At 39.4% G+C, this 21,198-nt stretch overlaps 1 protein-coding gene across 3 annotated transcripts in view; it reads left to right on the top strand.

Moving 5' to 3' along the window:
- Window positions 1-21,198, top strand: part of RUNX1T1 (RUNX1 partner transcriptional co-repressor 1) — a 114,897-nt gene that overhangs the window by 48,893 nt on the left and 44,806 nt on the right. For all 3 annotated transcript variants that reach the window (XM_054277431.1, XM_054277347.1, XM_054277483.1), the window contains 3 exons: window positions 14,171-14,308; window positions 18,060-18,301; window positions 19,900-19,989. In XM_054277431.1, coding sequence (XP_054133406.1) covers window positions 14,171-14,308; window positions 18,060-18,301; window positions 19,900-19,989 — 470 coding nt within the window. The remainder of the gene's footprint in view (window positions 1-14,170; window positions 14,309-18,059; window positions 18,302-19,899; window positions 19,990-21,198) is intronic.

Genomic DNA, 21,198 nt, shown 5'->3' with positions numbered 1-21,198 from the left:
CCTTAATATATTCAGGAAGACTAATGTTACTGAATAGGAATGTGGAGGAGATAGTGTGGGTTATTCAAGCAAGTTTAGTCAGCACTTACAAGATTCTTGAAATGTTTCTTGATGTCCTACAGAACTGTTAACATCTGCATGGCTTGTGAGAAGAGCCACATTTATTGCAGCTGTATGCTAGCTAGAATGCAAAAGAAAAGGGGGGATCAGAGTTAAGAATGAAGCAGCTGGCTTTTGGTACAGAGATTTATAATTTTACTCTCATTACAGACTGACAGTAAACTCTACTTGGAGCCTTTTGAATCTGCTTTTTTGAGATGGCAGGTTGAAGGCTTGGGAATTTAGCTGTCAGTAGATGCAGTCCAACAAAATATATACAATTTAAAAGAAAACACAGCTTTTAGATAAATAATCACAAATAGAAGTTCAGCCTTTCGAGGAGCTGTTTGTTCCAGTATGACATAACATGATGTAAAGCATGTGTTTAAAGCCTACATTTGAGATGATTTAGAAAAAACAAAAGACAAAGATTGATTATCTTAAATATTAGAGGGGAGCAATAGACAAAAGGCTGCCGATTCCCTGCAGAACCAATGAGGCCATACAGCTTCTCATACCCACTCTTGCAAGGGTTTGGGATTTCTGGAGAAAAGAAAGGAAAGGTCTATTGAGAGACTCCCGAGAGCCCAGGCCGGGCTGAACAATGTGACAGTATCTCAGTGTGTTTGTTTTGCCTCTTCTCTCTTTATATTAGAAGAGAAAGTGAGAGAAGAACAAGCAGTATCAGAGACCCATTTTCTATTGCAATACTTCCTGCTTTAAAAAAAAAAATAATCACATATATGATTCCAGAATCAAGGGGTTTTTGTCCAAGTTTGGTACACTCCTTGCCCATTTTTTCCTCTGTTGTTGAGACAAATTTAAACATAAGGTAGGTCAATATTTGTTAGCTGTCAATATCTTGGTTCAGTTTCAGTGAAGATCATAATTTTTTATAGTTTTGTTTTCTTATTTATTTGATATGAATGAAAACTGATCATGTGTTTTGTTTCTTATGGTTAATATAGCTTGGGATGCTTCCTCTTACCTTTTTTCGCCTGCACATTTTAAGTGAATCTATTCTGGCTTTTTGCTCAGTTAATTTCTTTACAACCTGCCCAAGCCATTCACAGTGGGAGTGCCAGGATCTGTTTTTGTGTCTCCTGCTGTTTCTTTAACAACCTCAGCAACTGAGGAAGCTGCATGTCTATACTCCTGTTCTTTATTACTCTCCTTAAATGGAGCTTCTGAATAGTTTTCTAATATTTTCTAAACCAGGCCTATTACTTGTTCATTTGTTGCAGTAGCACAGCTACCCATTAAGAAAAAGGGCCAAGAAGGACCATTGAGGTGAAGAGCATTGAGGTTGTTGTTTTAAGAAGTTCATTTGGGTTCATCATTATCTACTGACACGTTTCTGCTCTCCATACTGTGTTCTGCAGCAGATGTCCACTCTGATAGCCTACTATGATTTTTATCTCTCCTGCCTAGCCTTAGACTTTTCACAGTTACACTCAGCATTATTTATTGTAGTATGGGGCATTGTAAGGGCTCTAACATATGATTGCTGCCTCCTTTCCATTCTCCTATTCTCCTGACACCAGAGCACAGACAAAAGCAAATTTTTAAAGATTTCATTTTTGAAGATGCATTTGATTAATTGGTGTTCGCTACCTCATACCTTCTTTTAGTTTCTGAAACTTTATTTCCACTTAGTGTTTTGGAAGCACATTTTATCTTAATTTTGTGCAGATTGTTGGCACTGAACAGAATTGTGTGAAAACCGAAGTAGCTTTGTAAGTCAGGGCTCATAATCACCTTTGGAAATGACCTGTTAAGTTTCTAATGGGTCATTTGTATGCAGAGTTACTGAATCTACTTGCAATAATTATGGAAAAGATAATGGCTAGGAACTCATTTGGGGACAGTTATTCTTGTTAACTGTTTAGTATTTCATCCAGGTACACCTATTTCCCCATTTTTTAATTTTCCTTTCATAATTTTAGAATTTACCATGGATAGTTGCAGTTCAGCAGTTCTTAATTTCTTCATATCCAAGTTTAGACCTCACCAGAAAAGTACTGATGTGCTTTACACCTTCTATTCCAAGAATAAAGAAATATGTTTTCACAGGAGATGCCAGTGCAGTTCCTATCTCTCTTGTACTTTTGAATTGTATCTGTCCTTGGGATTTAGCTTTCTTAGCACATATGTGGTGCAAAAATGATGTTTATAAAGAACTGTGAGAGCATTTACTTCTTCCCTGCTTGCCTTTTGGTCTCTCTGACTGATTATAGGTGTGAGGGAAATACCAAGTTTTGTTTGGTTCTCTGTGTTTTGGTGCAAAAAGAGGAGTGATGTTAAATTTTGTTGGGGTATGTTCAAGTTTATGCCATCGTCACGTGGCTGTAGCTGTGTGTGCACAATCCAGGTTTTATCACTGGATATAGTGTGAGTTGTAGGCATGACACTGCCTATTGTCTTGTTTCTGCAATTCCACTTTTGCAATGTCTCACAGAGAAAGCTATCAGCCAAGCAGGGGAAGGTGGGGGCAGGGGAGGTGTAGCTGGGGGCAAGGGGGAACAACAGGAGACACTGAAAAAGGTGTTTTGTTGCAGCCAGGGCTGTCTGGTTGCTCTTTTGAGAATGAAATTAATATGCCTGAATTTTAGGGACAATTACTTAATATTCTGTTGGTTCTTTGGGCACAGAATAACACATACTCCTTTACATCACGTGGCTGAAGATACTGGGAAGAACTGTTCTTGAAGCGCGTCCCTTTGGCTTTCTGAGCAGCTCGCCATTTACTTGAGCACGGGGTGCGGGCGGGCCTTTCCCATGCCGCGGCACGATGCCGGCTCCCTCTGGTGGTCGCACTGGCCCGTGCCCGCTCCCGGCCGCGCCCGGGCTCTTGCCGGTGCTCCCGCGGCCCCGCTCTGCCCCGCCGCAGGGTGTCCGTCCTGCTGGGGAACAGTCTGCTTCTTCTCACAACAGTGGCCTCTCTTCTGGTTAACCCACCTCTCAGGAACACGAAATGGATATGCACAAGTAGGACCAAGGCCAAATGTAGGGTGTTTCCGTAGCACAGAGAGAGTTAAAGCTACATTTCATAAGACTTGTTTTTATATACAAGAGAATGTAACCGTATCAGAAAGGGTTACACACATCCACATTGAACATTCAGAGTTCAAATGCATCAGACTTCCTTACTTTGTCAATATTTTGCCTGCATTCGTATCATTGAGTGGCTTCTCCTTCATGTCTGACTTCTCACCCTGAAGTTTCCCCTCCATTTAACACTCCCTTCAGTGCAATTGAAGGCTCTTTCCCTCTTACAGTTTTCTAAATTTGAATGTTAAAAAAATGAAATAAAGAAAGAAAAATAATCACAGTAAGTATTTTTATACGCAAAACCAATTAAAATTTGGTCCCACACACAAGTGTGTGTGCACATGCACGCATGGGCATGCACATATCTACACGTACAGAAGAAAGCCATAGAAGCAGCACTGATGCACACAGATCAATATTGCTGTGTTAGAGTAGTAGGTTTAGGTGGTGTGATGAAAATGTTGTTCTATAAATATAAAAACCTTTTTAATGTATTTGTTGAGGGAAAAAATAAAAACAAAAACCAAACCCTAAACATTTAATTTGAATCTGCTGGGCTTGAAATGAAGTATGTATTGTACAACCGTCATCAATCATGGCAATGCTATGATACCTAAAATAGTTTTAAAAATTTGTGTATATTTTCTGTGGATTCTGTAATAATTGCTGATTTTTCTTTCAATTCAGGCTTCAGCTGGGGTCTGCTATTTAAAATTCAAAACATAGGGAAGACGCTTCAAAAGAAGGAAGTTTTAAGCTTTATTGTGCAAGACTAAGACTGCTGTGATGCTTTAAGGTCTAGAAACGTTGCATGTAATTGTATACCCTGTGAGTGGTCTCATTAGTTTACCTACAGCTGTTTTCAGTGTCTATGGTTAAACACGTATTCCTGAGTGTTTCTGGAGCTGGAGTCTGCCTGGAAGGCTAACCCAGCATCTCTCTTTCTGGGTGAGATCACTAGAGATTTCTGTGCCAGTATGATTTTGTGTGAATTTGCTGGCTTCAGAAAGAGGTTTTGTTAGTCTTAAATGACATACACAAATTCCTTCCTTTCCTTCTTCCTTTATATGCTTATGCTATTTCTCATTCACTTTTAAGAGTACATGTGAGTTGTTAGGCCAGATGATTTCAAAACACAGTTTTGGAATTGCTAATGGTAGTATTTGCTTTGGAGCTTATTTATCAATAAGCAGTATTGTCTCATCTAAGAAGATATTTGAGTCTTCATTTCTTGTGAAGTTTTTGAGGCTCTCTTTCCCCCTTCTCACCTCTCCACTGCTTTATTAAGGTGTAATCCAGTGCCCAAATAAAAGACATTTGGTGTGACATGCAGCACTGAGGAGGAGCTGACTCGTAACTAATAGTGGGTATTTTCTCACACTCTCTCTAGACAGTGAGTCTTGTAAATAAAGGATATCTTTAATGGCATGATCTGATGATATGAAATGATAGTCTTCCAAAGTGTGTATTTCTACAAATGCTGAAGTGCTGATGAGTATAATAAATTTCACTGTTGAAGATTGTCAGTGTAGAATACCGAGATGGGGAAAGCCTATAGTTCCACTTCTGTCTTGCTGGTAGTGGCAGTAAGTAACTTACAGTGCCAGCACCTGAGCAAGGGTTTCTGGGGGAAATATGCTTCATTATCTGTTTTCATTGGTGGATTAATACCCTTCTTGAGTGGCTGAATAGAAGCCAAGGAGTTATTATGCCTGCTCACTGAGGACCACCAATTGCTGTGTACAGCAGCCACACTGTGAGAGCAGTCTGAATGCTTCTGCTTTCTCAGGAGGGAAAGAACCTAGATCTGTATGGGAATGTTTATGCCCGATTTAGCAGCCACAGAAATTAAAAATTAGAGACTCTAGTGATTATATGGGACATTTAGTCTGCTAATTTAGCTATCTGTGTTAGATGGCAGGAATAAGACTTCCTCAGACTGTTCTGATACTTGGTAGAGAGGGAGCTTGGCTGCCTCTGCTTTCAGTATTATGGGTGTGTTCTTGCTCCCCAGACCTATGCTTCTGGTCTAATGGAACAGACTTTTCACTGTTTGAAATATCACTTGGAGGAACTTGGGTTTTTGGGTGGATAAAATACTGCAGTCTGGTAGAGCAGGGATTTGGGACCTTGATCCACAAGGTGGGGAGTAGCCTGTCCCAGGCTGGCCACCACCATCTACACGTTACAGGATCTTGACTTGCCCATGACAAATTCCACATTTTGAAATCAAACAAAGCCAAAAGTATATCCATTCACCTTCTTGGTAGTCCCTGTATCTTCTTTTCAGATGTATAACCATGGAAAATATCACCTCCTAGACACATATTTGATTCTTTTTGAGCCTAAAGGACTTCTGGCATGTTATACAAATATAAGCAAGTTACAAATACAGCTGTAGTAACTTCTTTTGCTTTTTGACAGAGGAGTTTATTGCCTATACTTTCCTGAATTTAAATAAGTTGCTTTAGATTACTTTGTGTAGTCTATATTGGAGACTTCAGTTCCAGCTAAATCTAATGAAATACGGTATCAGTATTCTCTTAGGACTTTTCTAAAATGAGTACAGCTATTGTTTACACTCTGTATAAGTGCATGAAAAATAAAGAAGTTTATAATTATTTTGATTCAGACTTCTAGCATTGTATAACAAACTGTGGTTTCAAACTGAGAGTATGTTTAGACTGGTTGTTAGGGAAAAGTTCTTTACGATGAGGACTTTACTATGGTTCTTTACTATAAGGCACTGGAACAGGTTGCCCAGAGAATCTGTGGGTGCCTTTTCCCTGGAAGTGTTCAAGGCCAGGTTGGATGAGACTCTGAGTAATCTGGTTTAATGAAAGGTGTCCCTGTTGATGGAAGGGGGGCTGGAAGGGGATGATTTTGAAGGTCCCTTTCCAACCCAAGTCTTCCCATGATTCTGTTATTTACCATTAATTTGGGACTGGACAAACTTTGGATTAAAAACATAAATATGCTTCTGGAGACCAAGTTATGAAATTTCAGTTAATGTTGTGAGAGAAAAATCTTCTTACTTCTGGTGGGAAGGATCTATGCTGTGTGTGGTTGAGTATATAAGAGCATGCAAACAATACCAATTAGATTCTGATGGCATTTGTATTTCTTAGATATCATTCTGCCTTCATCTATAGTTTGTCAAATAGTGTGTAATCCTGACAAGGGTAGGCCTTCCAGGAATGATGATGCAGAGAGGAAATGAGTTAGTGGTCAGGGAGCCTTTGGGAAAGTACTCCTGAAAATACTTTCAGTACTGAAGGTACTGAAAGCATGCTGAAGATTTCCTCTATACAAGTAAAGGGATTGATTGCTAATGTAGAGAGGTGGTCACCTCTGTAGTTTGTCAGGGAGGCTGGGGCGTGAGTTTGGCCAGTGCTTGCTCTGACTGTTCTTCAGTTCTTCATGCCAGAGGCAGAGAGTGCCACTTTGTCACTTCACTTGAGCCTCAGTGTTCAGTGAGCTGGGTTTGGAATAGCAGTAATACTTCCCATGATGTGAAACACAAGAGAACCACCCAAGCACACAGTTCTTAGTTGGATAGCTTGTCAACAAAAAGAAAAGATCTACAAAACAATGTAAACGGGAAAATAGTATTTCAATACTGGTTATGGGACTGTTGCTTATTAACTGCATTAGTTCATATATAGAGAAATTTTCATGATATTTGGTGGAATATTTAGAAGAAATCCGCATTGTCTTCAGCTTCACTATAAGCCAAGTGTTGTGTATTCATCCATGAAAAGGAACTTGTAGACTTTGTTTTCCAGGGGCTTGTGGAAACTCAGGGCAGCTGCCACAGTTGGGCCCTTATTTTGCTTGTCTGTTCTGGCGGAGTAAACCATAAACCATTGTGGTGGTAGCAGATCTAGATTTAGAATGTATTCTTCTTCCCTGCATTCCTGCATCCAAGCAACTATGCATGGTAAAGTTTGCAAAGCCAGAAAGGGTGAAGGAGAAAAGAGGCATTTTAAAAAAAACGTGCAATTCTGACATGAGCCAGTTTTTATTAAATAACTAAAAGTGAATTTATGATAGTTTTGAAACTGTCAAAACATGTCAGATTGTTAAGTGAGAGGGAAAAGTTTATTTTATTTTTCTATTTTACCCCTTCTTTAGGAAATTATATGGTAAGGCAAGTTTATTTCTTTCAGGAAAAAATAATAATGTCCAAGCAAAGCAAGCTGTGACATTTTTGTCTTAATTCTGAGATTGAACTCACGCATTACTTATTTTATAATATGTGTAATTATCTGGCCTTCAGCTGCTAAGCTATGAGTGTGGGACCAAGTTTTTTTGCCAGTTAGAACCTCTCACCATAGAGAACTGAAATCAAAGAGAATGATTTTGCATTTGTACCTCATTCTTAGGACCAGTAAAGGTAACATTGTGGACAAAGAACATGACATAAGGCATTTTCGCTATTTACCTGCTTTATGTCATCCACAAGCTCTACCAAAAGTGGGAGACAGTAGCACAAAAATCCCTTCCAGCTTTTGGGAGACAGAGAAGATTGTATTATGCTCAAGGCTTATTTTAGCACAGCTGAAGAAAACTCTTATAACTTGGCCTCAGATAACTTCAGTGAACTCCCAGGATACAGAATTTCTTCTAGCTATTGCATATTAAATGAGCATAAATGGGTAAATTGAATGTGCTTTCATTTATTCTGAAGAATAGCTGGTGATATGAATTGTTCAACTATCTGAGCAGAGAAGAATGAAGATAAGACTGCAGCAAAATTGTGATATTGCTCTTGCAAAAGGGTCATCTTCAATATGTGAGCTTCATACCCAGCATGCTAAAGAAGCATTGAAATGTTATGTCATCTGAAAACTTTGCTGTTCATATCCATCAGTCACTTCACATAGATTCTGCTTCCTGGTGGATAAATCTTGCAGAGGTAATGTTCTGTGACAAAAGACAGAGTCTGAGCTGATCTCTGCTACTGCATTCCTGCAAATCACCTGGAAGTAAAAGTCCTCTACTGGGGAACTGGAAACCCAGTGATGTTTCCTTTCTAGGACAATAACATGACTGCATCTGGTGCTGAGAGAAAGTTATGGTTGTATTATGCCTGTTTGAGATCATTGTGTAGCACAAAAACATCCATTGTGTTTAGGTCCTTATTTATTTATCAAGAAGAAGTCAAAAGGGCCAAGAGGCGAATGGAATGAAGACTGTACCCGTCTCAAACAAATCCCAGGCATGCTTGGCAGGGAGAGGTTCTGCAGCACTGTTGTCCACATGTCATGTTTTATGGCTGCATTGTATGACTTGCAGGCTTCCCCAGGGGTTCAGTGTATGCAGTAAGTAGGATTTACCAGATATGTCAGGCTTTTTCCATGCATTCTCAAATGAGTTCTTTTCAGCCAAGGCAACCTTGTAATATTGTCCTGCTCAGTGTAGCAGCAGGTTTGAGGCTCAGGAGTTGTGGGATTCCACAAACACTGCCTGTTTCTAATGGTGCTGTGTGGCTTGGCCACATCTGAAGGAGAAGTTCTTACTGGCTGCAACATGATAGTGTTATGGATGGAAGAACTATGGAATTTGTCCTCCTAGGTTGGACTTGTGGTTGTCTGACTTCAGGTTCATCACCACTGTGACTCACAGTCTGTGGTTACCTGCTTGCAAATTCCCTGCCACCCCTCTCAAAATAATGAAAATTAGTCCAACGTGTCTAAGAAACCATCAGAATTAAACCTTTCAGATTTAGGTCCTGATTCCTGTAACTTGGGTGGTGGAGGCAGGTTCCAATCCCTTGTGTCATATGTGGGGCTTGCTCTTTTTGTGAGTTTGAAGGGAACAAGACAATGGACTCTTTTAATTTAGCAAGCTTTATTTTTATTTTTTAAATGTTGGCACCAAAGTAGAAAGTACTGTACAATCAATATAAAGCATCTTTAAGAATCTTTCATGCCTGAGTGTACATCTGGAACTGTTTGCACTAACTAAAAGTAAAATAAATGCCACAGCATATTATACCACAATTTTTTTTCATTTAAAAAAGGAAATTGAAAACACACCACTCCTAGAAATGCTTGACATTGAATTGGCTATTGAAATGGTATCAGTAAAGTATTTATATATTCCATATTTTGTTCCATACATCAGCTTTCCTTGATGCATTAGACTTGGAGGTGTGCCATGTGAGCTGAAATGTTGCCATTTATGAAAGACCGCCTTGTTTTAAAAATGGACTAAATCTTGTAGGGTACAGGAAGTAAAGTAAATCAGTTTGAATGCAGGCACATCTCTCTTTGCTCCAGCTCCTGCATGCCTTGTCTCTTCCTTGTTTGGTTCAGAAGCTGACTGTGCTTACAGTAAATATCAGTGTTCACCTAACACTAAATATAGTGATAAAAAAATCCTCTACCATAAAAACTGAATGAACAGCAAGAACAGTATAGTTCAGAATCCACAGAAGAAATATCATAATTTAAAGTTGGTTTTACAACATTCTTTAATTTTAAATGAAGCAAAATACTTCTGTGGTTAAATCACAGTTCTTCACTCTGTGCTGTAAAGGAGATTCAAGAATGTGTATTTCAAAATGTTTTGCTTGGGTTTGTTTTTAAATAAAAATATAATCCAAAGCAAATGCAATAGATCTCTGCATACTTGAAACATGTTTTCTGAATTTATTCTAAGTCTCTTGCTGCTCCAGAGGGTTGTGTGTATGGATTAGGACTAGACCATTATTTCACCATCTTTCTCCATCCTGAACTGATTGCAGTGAGCACTACAGAATGAGTTGCAGATGTCTCCTTTTCCTTCCAGTTTGGAGGACTTCTGGTTTCAGTTCCATTTGATCTGAACTGGGCTAAGGAGCACAGGTCTGTCATTGTTTAAAGGGATTCAGTGGAAGAAATTGTTGCACCTGAAAGAACTTACTTCCTCTGTATATACAGGCTATGCTTTTAAATGGGATGCTGTGGGATGCTGCCTGTATGAAACTTTCTGGTGTGTCCTTCCTAATTCAGGATTATTGTTTGAAATGTCAAGGTCCATCTGAAGAAAAAGATAGCCAAAACTAGCTTTGCAAGTGAGGAGTCTGGTTTGACTCAAGAACATAGACATGTTTTTGAATTCAAGAAATCGAGCTATTTTAAGACATATTGAAAGTTCTTCTGAATTTCAGACAAAATTCAATGTATGTGCCTCTGTATTGTAGAACTGGAGTACGTGGACATGAAATCTTACCCAGGCAGGTTTTGATATGTTAAAATTAGAATTTCTCCTCTTGAGAGATTCTTTCTTCCCCTACCAAATCCTCATTACTTCTGAATGTATGAATAGCAGAATGTCCACTGAGAGTTTGTATGAAGAATGTCCATACATTAAAAGCCTCATGAAATATCATGTCTTGAAGAAAATTGGCTTGTGAATATGCCTTAAATACCATTATGTCTTTAGCTTTCATATCATCAGACTATTTGTCAACCATTACAGTAAAAAGTGTTGGTTGTTAGGCTTATTGTTTTTATTAATTAAAAAATTAATAAGGATTTGTAGAAGCTGGAGTTTCAGGCTGAGTGTCAGACACCAGAAAGCTTTAGGAAGATCAGATCACAAGAACTGTTAACGCTTTTGTCAGTGGTGGCTCTGATTTGTGGTTCTCCATCACCACTTCATCCCCTGAGTGATCTGTCTTAGAGCTGCTGAGGTTCTCTGGTGCTGTGGGTGGTGGGGCAGTGGTGGATGCTGTATTCAGGTGCTCCCAGTCCCATCACTCCCTCAGAATTCAGGGAGCTCTGTGAACAGGTAAAACAGTAGTAGAAAGAGCAAAATGGCTCCCACAGGGGCTTTGTTATTAAAGAGGGTGGAATAGGGAGTTGTAAAGGCTGTTCTCCTGGGTGGTGTGATGTGATGGTGTCTTCCAAGCATGTGGAAATGCTTTGTATTTTGCATTGTACTTCTTCAAAAGCCCTTTTTCCCTGCCCCCGTGGAGAATGTCTGTTCTGACAAAATAATCTTGTACTGTGGCAAGAGATGTTTTGGGATGTGCTTGGAAAGAGCCTTAATATCTCCTTAAAGAAGTCAGGGCTAGGGAATGTACGGTCAGAGGGAAATCTGCCTGCTGTGAACATACAGTGGGAGAGAGGAGGGTTTAGGGCTTTGCAAGGGAGAAAGAGAGGTAATGAAAAGGTGAGTGGTATGTAAAGCATGTTTGTGTTTATGTCTAAGAGGTCCAAAGAAAGGTAATTGGGAAAATCAAACCTAATGTTATTAGATTTACATGAGAAGTACAGGAGTCTGTGGATAAGTTCAGCAGTCTGCAGACTGGGTGGCAAACTGTTGGAGGTAGTAAAAACCATTTGGATCATGATAGAGTGGCAACCTGAAATTCGAGGGCAAAACCAACACACTATTTCCCACTACCATGTTCAATTTAAGTAGCAAAACATTGCCAGCTTTGTGGGAAAGTCTCCCCCCTCTAATCTGAGCGCGTTTCTGATCAAATTTGAACTTAGAAATGCGGAGAAGAGAAGGGAGGGAGCAGGAGCCGTGCGGTTGCTTACAGCTCAGGATCGCTTCAGTTATCACCAGCTGAATTGGAGGATACAGGCTGTGCCTGCTTGCAGCGAGCAGCAGTCTGTTAGAGGAGCTCGATTTCTCTCACTCCTTCTTCCACCCACCTCCATCTCCTCTGTGCCTGTGTCTGCGCTCCCACATGCTTCAAATCTGTGTACCTGGACTGCCTTCCTTAACAGTTCAATGTGAGTGTTAGCAGAATGAAAACCAGATGGACCAGCAGTTCCCACTGTTATCTCCCCACCAGCTCTGGCAAGCCTCCCTTTCTCTCTCCTTTCTTGGCATGGGAGAAATATTTGCCTTTATTTAGGAGGGCTTGGGCTCACTGCTGTGCCTCTTTCCCTCTGTTGCAACATGAGCTGAAAGCTATTTATTCCCTTGTTGCTGAGGTTGGTTGAGGTGAGTGCAAGATGAATTCGGCTATTAAGGAAGCAATTAACATTTCAAGATGAGTTTTCATAGTTCTTTATAATAAATTAATGGCTTATTGAAGATAGAGATTTAACTGTTTTAGTATCCTGATACAGAAAGGAAATACTTATAGAATTTGTTTAGAAACCTGTTTTTGTTTTCCAGCATGTAATAATTTACTGTTACTTGATTTGTAAATCATACCTCACTTACCTGTGTAACAATCTTAATATTTAAGATAATCATTGTGGTTACTCTTCCCTCCACAGCTGAGGTTTACTAACCTTAGATCAACACTACAGATCCTATAAAATTCTATCTCTATTCCCCTCATCTTATTTTGGGGATGTTTCGCTGCTCATCTTCCCCAAACTTGTCTCTAAATTCTACATGAAATTACTCCCTTTCCCTGAGAGCTGAAACATTGCCTGTAGGCATTTCAACAAAGCTTGAAGATGGCTTTTATAATTGCACTACCTGACATGATGCACCTCTGGGACTTACTACTTACTTCCTCAGTTTCTGCAATTTCAGACAGAGAAAGATTAGTATCTGTTATGTGTTGTTAATTTTTTGGGGAGTATGGGGGCTGATTTGATTTTTCCCTTTCCCTCCCCCTTCCTTTTAAAAAAAACCCAACTTTCTTGTATTTAAATTTGCTGATAATTAAGTGTTTTGAGGCTCTTTTAAACATACCTGTTCTTTGTTAAATGTGTGCATTGCATTGAATTTCTGTTATTGTCTCTCAGAGCAAATTTCAGATATAATTATTTCATTGAAGTTTGTATGTTGTTAGTAAGAACAAGGAATTGTGTCACAAAGTGAAGTGACAGAATTTATAGAATGTGACATGCTTTGAATTAAAACCACAGACTTACATGCTTGTCCATTAGCAGCAACACCTACTTGATTTACAGAATAGTGTTGTGGAGTTCAGGAAGACTTCTCTTGGGCTGTGTATAAGTAAATAGACCCAACTCCCCAAAGAAAGGACTGAAGAATTTTACTTATTCCCATTAGAAGCTAAGCATCATTGTACTCATCTTTTTTCAAGATGGTTTGCTAAACTCCTCGCAAGAGTGAGAAAGCCTTAATTTTGCCTTCAGCTGGTAAATTTTGCTGTGTTTTGCCCATTCTTAATAAATGAAACATATGGGCTTGGATGGTTTAAAAAAACAACTTAAGGTAGTGTCATTCAAAAAGATGTTGGGAAAAAGTGCACTTCTGTAGCTTTTACATCATGTGTGTTGTATATTTAGATCTTCAGTTGTAAGAGAAGTGTTAAGTTTTTTCCTAGTTTTGCCTTATGTTTGTTTTGTTTTCTTGGGGAGGTATGTTCCTGCTTATCTTGCAGGTTTTAAGCATTGAAAGTTGTTCTTAATATGTGATGGTGCAAACTTCCATGTTTATTTGAAAATAATTGTATGTATATGAGATGATTGACATACCATTTTGGCATGTTGTGTTTATTTTTCTGGTGAATATGAGAATAGCCAGGGGCACTGTGGTAAGGTGATCCAGGGGGTGTGTGTATTTAGCATAAGTTTAACATAGGATTACAAGGAGAAGCAATGGAGAGGGCAGCAGGTGATACATAGAAGAGACATGAAGAGACCTTGTTTCAGGCAATATTCCCCACAATATCTCACCTGTATTAAAGAGCTTCAGGTTTTAGTTCTGGAAGAGATGTCATAGGGGGATTTATTATCTTCCTGTTCCTGCATCTGTTTTTTCCTCCTGGCTAGCATGTGAACCTTGAAGGGAGGTGGCGTTGTTGCAGCTCTAGGAGTGCTTGGGAGGTAGCATCTGCACATGCTAGAAATAAAAACAAAAGATAATGCAGCACTGCTACAAATGAGGTCTTACCATCTGTGTTGCACCTCCTTAAGTAAGGTTTAGATGATACAATTTGGGAAGAGCACACTGGAGTAGATAATCAGGTGCAACCTTTCACAGCAGATGCTGAAATGGCTCACTTCTTGCATTAGCTTTTAAGTTTTTGTCAGAGGGGGTGTGCTCGGGGAAATAAACCAGTGTGTTCCTGTGGTGTGTGTTGCAGATCGCACTGAGAAGCATTCCACAATGCCAGACTCACCTGTGGATGTGAAGACACAATCCAGGCTGACGCCTCCAACCATGCCACCTCCTCCCACTACCCAAGGAGCTCCAAGAACCAGTTCATTTACGCCCACAACGTGTAATTAGTCTTATTTTCTTACTTTTCTTCCATCTTATTTCTATTCTGTATGTCAGAAACCAAAATAGGTGAAGGGAAATGTGCATGAAGTGGCAGGAGCAACATTTGATTGTAGTGGTATAAAATAATTGAACAAAACAAAGTTCACAACAGATTAATGCATCTTTAAGGTATTAAGACATTCAACTCAGAGTTGTGTTATTATTTCATTGACCACTTGGTCACAGTGTCAAAGAACAGTGAGCCCTGACTTCCCATGTACTTAATGGTCAGGTTAGCCCTCTTGGGAGAAGGACAGAAAACCTTCTTCTCTTACATGCCATTATGTTGTTTAAATGATCCCATTCCCTTTAGTATAGAAACTTCAGGGAGTTTGTTTGTTCTTTGTTTTTAAAGTGGAGATAATTCATAATGAAAAAATACTAATCTTCAGTCTGCTTATGTTTCAGTGAAGAATTCTGTTTTCAATGCTATATAATGTCTAGTTAATATTGATATAAAACCAAAATTAAAGTCCTTTCAAAATTTTTATTTAGAGATTTCTAGTCTGTTACCACTTCCCTAAATCACTTAAGGCTGCATCTTTGTCTCAGCTTATTGATGTAAACATATAACAAACTCTACTAGTCTTGATGTATGCTGCATTCATATCAGTGTAACTGAGATTTGAATCTGGCACGTTGTCTGGACTATTCTTTTCACAGCCATGAAATGATCCACATTTCTCATAGTAAGATTTAGCTGCAAATTTTTGGGTCTCTTTTATGCTGCCTTGTAATAGTATAAACATGAGAATGTGTTTACATTTCACGTTTTAAATAAAACATCTTTAGAACAGTAGAATACATATGCCTAAACAGAATGAAGGCTGCATCTTCTATTTGTCTTGCCTAAGTCTGTTTTAGTCCCTTTCTCTCTGTTAAATGCCTTATTTAAAATTCACCTCTGTGCAGATGGCCAGCTGGAGGCCTTTGTACTACTTATCCCAGGGAACCCTGTCCTGACAATTTATATTGAACTTAAACAGTGAGGAGGGTTTGTGCCAGCTATTCACATAAACTCACATTTAACCCAGTGACCCTGATCCTGCAAAAATTTGTCTGTTTTGCTTAACTACAGCACCTGAATCATCCTGGATGGAGCTTCACACTGGAGCTGCTTCAGTCTGAAGTTAAATTGCTTCTAGGTTTTTGCAGGATCAGGTTCTTGCACCTTAAGCTTTCCAATGTGATGCCCTGCCAGCAGTTCAGGATGATCTTTGACAATCATAAAAGGAATATGACAATGTTCTTTAATTCTCCTTCTCCTCACAAAGCTTCTGGATGTTTATTTGATTGAGTTCAGCACTTCAGAAGGTGTGTGAACCACAGCTTGATTTTGGGGCTCCTTATTTGAAGACTAAAAGTCTAAAAAACCCTGATTTTAATTACTTTTCACCCTGTCAGATTTTGGAGGTTGGCCTTAGCTGTTCCAGCTTGGACAGAATAAACAGACACTTTTATCAGAGTGTCTGTTGCATTTATTGTTACTACAGTGGGAATGCCTGTGGGCCAGAAAGATCTGACTTGTTTTCTGGTCTAGAATATCTTTGTTTTCTTTGGTTTAGATGATTAAAAATTCTTGACGTGTTGTAGTTTGAAATTTTAAATGCTAAATTCTTTTGGCTTAGCAACATGGTTTTGTTTTAGAAATTATGCACAACTTTGCCAGTTGGCAAATTCAGATATTATAAGGAAAGCACTGAAATCACGGGGCTATTTAATTATTGCTTTTGTTGTGGGAGGAATCTTTATCAGCCTCTCTTCTCCCTGTATCTATCCCAGGTGATGAATTCCACACTTCTCTGCTTTCTTGATCAACCGCAGCACCCTCTGCCTAGAGCAGCTCTTTATGGGCGACAGTTATTGGGTGGTGTCAGGGTAGATCAGCAGGACATGTTGCTATTCTTCCCAGTCCTCATTTTCTAAGTTTCTGGTAGGATGACTTCTGGCTATTGCTATTCCTTGCAATCACAGCATATTTGTTTACTCAGATACCTCACCCCAGTGCAGCACTCAGAGCGTGGCCTGCAGCCTCACAGGGAGCTGAACTTGCTGAGGCCAGCTTCTTCCTATTTCTGCATTTTCCAATCCTTGTTCTCACTAGCCCATGCAGCCAGAATAGGCAATCAAAAACTAGGAGAAAACACAAACAGAGGCTAGATAACAATTCACATAGAGTTTTCTGTAATTCCTCTGGAAAGCAGTGACTAAGGCAACAAAAATTCCTTCAAAGGTTGTGGCAGTGATTTAAATATAGTAATAGGTAGGGACTTATATCTAGTAGTATGTGTCCAACCTGAAAAAAGGACTTGCTGGCTAGAGATAAGGGCAGTCCATGAAGAAGATGAGATGAGAATGGGATGTTTGGCTTCAGAGAGGCTGGTGATTGAGAAATATTGAAAGTATTTGAAGTTGCTAGCTTGCTCTGGTTGTGTTTTTAGATAGTAAACAAGTTAAACTGATACTCCTATGCATTTTTGATTGTAGACAAGTTCCTGATTTCCTGATTTTTTTGATTGGGTTCTGAATGATTCCAAAAAAAAAAAAAAAACCAAAAAAAACCACCCATAAAATTTCTCTGGGGCTGTGGCCCATTGAATGCAGCTGCTGCTGCGTACAGTCACATGCTGCATGCCCACACCTGCCAGTGCACTGGTACATTTGTACTTCTAGGGGAGCCACCTTTTTTCTTGCTGTTTGCTGTCATTTTAGCAAATCAGACTCAGCCTCAATGGTGTGTGTTTTGAGTGTTGCTGTTCATGCTAACCTGAGTGGAAGAGGATGTCCTCAGTTTGATTCTCTGCTCTCTTCTAGAGAGTGAATAAGAATCAAACTGAAATCACTGCCAAAAACTCTCTGTTGTCTTGAGTATGTTTACATGCATCTTATTGCCATAAATTTTGAATGTTTAGTACTTCAGTAGTAGATAGTTATTCTCAAAGCAACCTTGCAACAGGAGGGAAATGCTTTCTTATCCTTTTCAGAGATAAGGTGCTGGCCCGTGAAAGCAGAGAGATTTGCTCATGATCTCTGAGAAGTCTTCTGAAGTCTAGCTTGCTGCCCTTGCTGCAAGGCTTCATGATACAGAGCATTGGCAGCATTTGTACCTGCACAGACAACTTTGTGTGCTCCATATGTTAGCAGCTAGGGAATCTGTATTGGAAAAAATAACCTTCTCATTGGGTGGTGTAAGGTTAAAATGTGAAAGTCCTGTTTTATAAACACAGCTGTCAGTTGTGTGTACAAAACACAAGTAAAAATATTCAGAGATAAACTGAGGCTTCATGAAATATGTCTGCATGTTTTTTTCTACCCCAAAGAGCAATTTTTTTTTTTGGTCTTCAATCATACATGCACTCATGCTTTTTCTCTTTCCATTTCCTTCTCTCTCTTTTTAAAGTCCTCTGACAAAAGGCTGGTATTCAAATGGTGCTTTTCAGGTCCAGGAGCATTTTAAAGGGGCTGTGTGAGAGGCTGCTGCTGTTATTTCCAGTCCTTACAACATTCAGCACCAGCTACTGGGAAATAGATATAAACTGCAGACTGTCACTCTGTCTAAAGGCTAATTATCTTTGATTGTGCAACTTAATTAATTCTGAGGTCAAGTGCAGAAAACATAAGCTGATGGATTTTCCCCTCTGTCTCCTTTTTCTTTCTGTCTCTTCCCCAACCCCAATCTTTATTTTATCCTCTGTCTCTTTTTCTTTCAGTAACCAATGGCACTAGCCATTCACCAACAGCATTAAATGGAGCTCCATCTCCTCCTAATGGCTTTAGCAATGGGCCATCCTCTTCCTCTTCCTCTTCTCTGGCTAACCAGCAGTTGCCACCAGCTTGTGGAGCTAGGCAGCTCAGCAAACTGAAGAGATTTCTTACAACCTTACAGCAGTTTGGCAATGACATTTCACCAGAGATTGGGGAGAGAGTGCGTACCCTTGTGCTAGGACTTGTGGTAAGCAAGTATTTTTTCTGTTCTTTTCCCTCTTCCTTGCTTGATGTGTTTATTTCATAAATGAATGGGTCACATGCACTGCATTCATTGTGCTTTAGGGATACCAACCATGCAAGAGTGAAGCTCCAGCTCTTGCTGACAGAGCTCACATGAGTAGCCTGACTAGCTTCCCACAAATGGCAGCTATTCCCTTCTAGGCATAGCCTTGACTATTTTTGCCAGTATATTGTTATGGTGTAATGGTGCGAGAGGGTTTTAGTCCTCTACTGGATCCTCTACCCCTAATGTAGTCATACCTTGAATCCTGTGATGTAGTAAAATATGGTTTGACTTGCCTAGTTTAGTTGGGTGGGGAAAGGAGAGAGGCCTGCATATATGTCAATGGTTAAAAGGGTGAGCTGAGTGTGTTTGGACTGCAGTTATGCAGTGCAAAACCCTTTCTCAGTGTCATTGAACCAAACAATTATGAACCCAACAAGGCACTGCTGCTACTTAAGTCGCTTTATTGATAAGGTTATCCCTATTTGATGGTATGGCTTAATGAAAATTTCAGCTCTTTCTTACCTAGGTCTGTCAACTTGGGCTGCCCTTTTACATGCAAACTGAAATCTGGCCCAGGGTTCTTTTTACTCCCAGTAAAGTCCTCTCTCTGCCAGACATTTGTTGTCTCCCATCTATTTCCTTCAGCAATAATTGGATGTACTGGGGAAGATGCTATTGTGGTGCTCTAATTTACATCTGTTCTGAGCAGCTGCAGTTGCCATTGATTTCATTTGGAGCAAAGACTGACAGCACTGTTTAGCACAGAGGCTGAGGGATGATTTCACAATCTGCTTGTATCTTCAAAAGCCTCTACCTGACAGCAGTCGATGCTCCTTCACTTGGTTCTGTGTCAAAGGGAATTTTAATGTAGGCAGTATAACATTAGTAACTCTTGCTCTCCATTTGTTTCCATATTCAAAGAAAAAGTTTAATGGGGCTTTGCTTGTCACATGGTTCTCTTTGGAAGGGGGAACTAGTAAACAAGCTGAAGGTGGCTTTGGGAACATCCACATTCCACTGATTTTCAGATAAAAACTTCTTTCCCACTGTTATTTACAGTTGATTTCTAACTTCATTTGAGATCTTAGGAGCAGATTAGGATTTTTCCTTGGGAAAATCCACATATGCTATTCCTTTGGTCAACCCTGCCGGTTTGTGGAGTTCATGATTATGGCTTCATCTCTAAAGTGAAGACTTTCTTACACAGCCTAGAACATAGTAAACAGTCCTCTTTAAAAAGAAAACAGTAGAAAAATGTGAAATAAAAAAAATGTTATAAAAGGAGCTTTAACTGATGTTTGAAATGAAAAACCTTTGCATGCTTTACACTTGAGAGCTTAAATTATACTCTAAGCAACAGGCACTGAGTGTCTGAGATGCTTGTGCTTTCCTTTGTGTATTTTAATAAGGTAATAATTTAATATGCGGCATGCTTTTCTTAATTCTCTCACCAATATCAAGTTGTTAAGCAAATTCAGGGTTCTTCAGTTACTGTTTCTCTTGCTAAGTGTTTTCAGTATTTTGTCACCAAGACAGAATTTTTTTTTTCTCAACAGAATTCTACTTTGACAATTGAAGAATTTCATTCCAAACTGCAAGAAGCTACTAACTTCCCACTGCGACCTTTTGTCATCCCATTTTTAAAGGTATTGCACAGTTCAGTGATCTGGAAAGTATTTCAAACCATTTTGTTGCTAGGTCACAGATGTGTGTTACAGTTTTTCTTTTTAAGAGAGTCAGAGAAATGAATAACGTGTAAGGGCTACTTTCCATAGCTTAGTGCATGTAACTGCATCTGATTGTACAGTGCAGGATCATTTCTGGCTGCTCACAGGAACTGTGGGTTCCCTAATTCTATAATCCCTGTTGTTTGTTTTATGTTTTTCATTTGTAGGTATAAAAGGTTTTACAAAGTCTTGAGACTTGGTTACAAATATAATAAAATCTTGTGCTTGTAACAAATTGGAGTTTTGGAAACTGCATGATGCAGAGTAAGGGGATGTCAGGAGTTCCAGCTACCAGCCCCTTTCTAAAGTGCTGCTAATCATTAGTGCACCATGAGATTGTGACACTGCCATCCAAGGAAAAGACATCTCTTCTGATTTGAGCCACTAGTGTAAACATGGTGTCTTAAGAATAGTGGTGACTGTGTCTGCTGCTTTATGCCTGTTCACCTTTTATTAGAAATTAAAGATAAAATCTCATCCAAGAGCTAATTAATAAAATACATACATGATGTGCAAAATAGAAAACAGGAAAGCAAAATCTTCTTTGAAGTCAGGAAGTTATTCTGCCTCTCACCTGCCTGTAACTGCCTCCTCTGAATTGCTGTGATCTGTGAGCAGTCATTGTTGCCTTCTTGGATCATGTTGTATTCTGTTTTGGTTTTGCTGTGGAGATGAATTTTCCCAGAGATAAGGTATTTATTGTTCCCATATGTTTTTCCATTGTCAACATGTGGGTGGACATTTTTCATTATTTTAGTCTGTGTGTATAAGTTTTCCTAGCTATTCTGTTGTCCTGAAGCACTGGTATCCTCAGTGGGTTTGCTTTCATGTTTCCCCCTCCTTGGCTGGCTGTGTCATATGGGTTCTATGCAGATAGCATAGCTGTTACCTTGGTATGCTGCCAGATGCTTTCCTTTTGGAATTGAATATGCTCTTCCACTCGCAGTTGTAGCAACTCTGATATTCCTGCTTAAATCATTCTGGTTTATTTTCATGGCATCTAGTTTGTTTTCCTTTTAAAAGCCACTTCAGAATTAATTGACTTTGGTGCCAGGAGCTTGTTAGAATCTGGCACAAAAGAGTTTATCAGTCAGCTTACAAGCCCTCTGAGCAGGGCACCAATGCATG

Source organism: Melozone crissalis, unplaced genomic scaffold, assembly GCF_028551555.1.
Source record: "Melozone crissalis strain CALT ecotype California unplaced genomic scaffold, PUWL_Pcris_2 ptg000002l_1, whole genome shotgun sequence".
NCBI classification, from domain to species: domain Eukaryota; kingdom Metazoa; phylum Chordata; class Aves; order Passeriformes; family Passerellidae; genus Melozone; species Melozone crissalis.
Note: the sequence above shows the minus strand (reverse complement) of the source record. Positions and strands in the feature narration are given on the sequence as shown.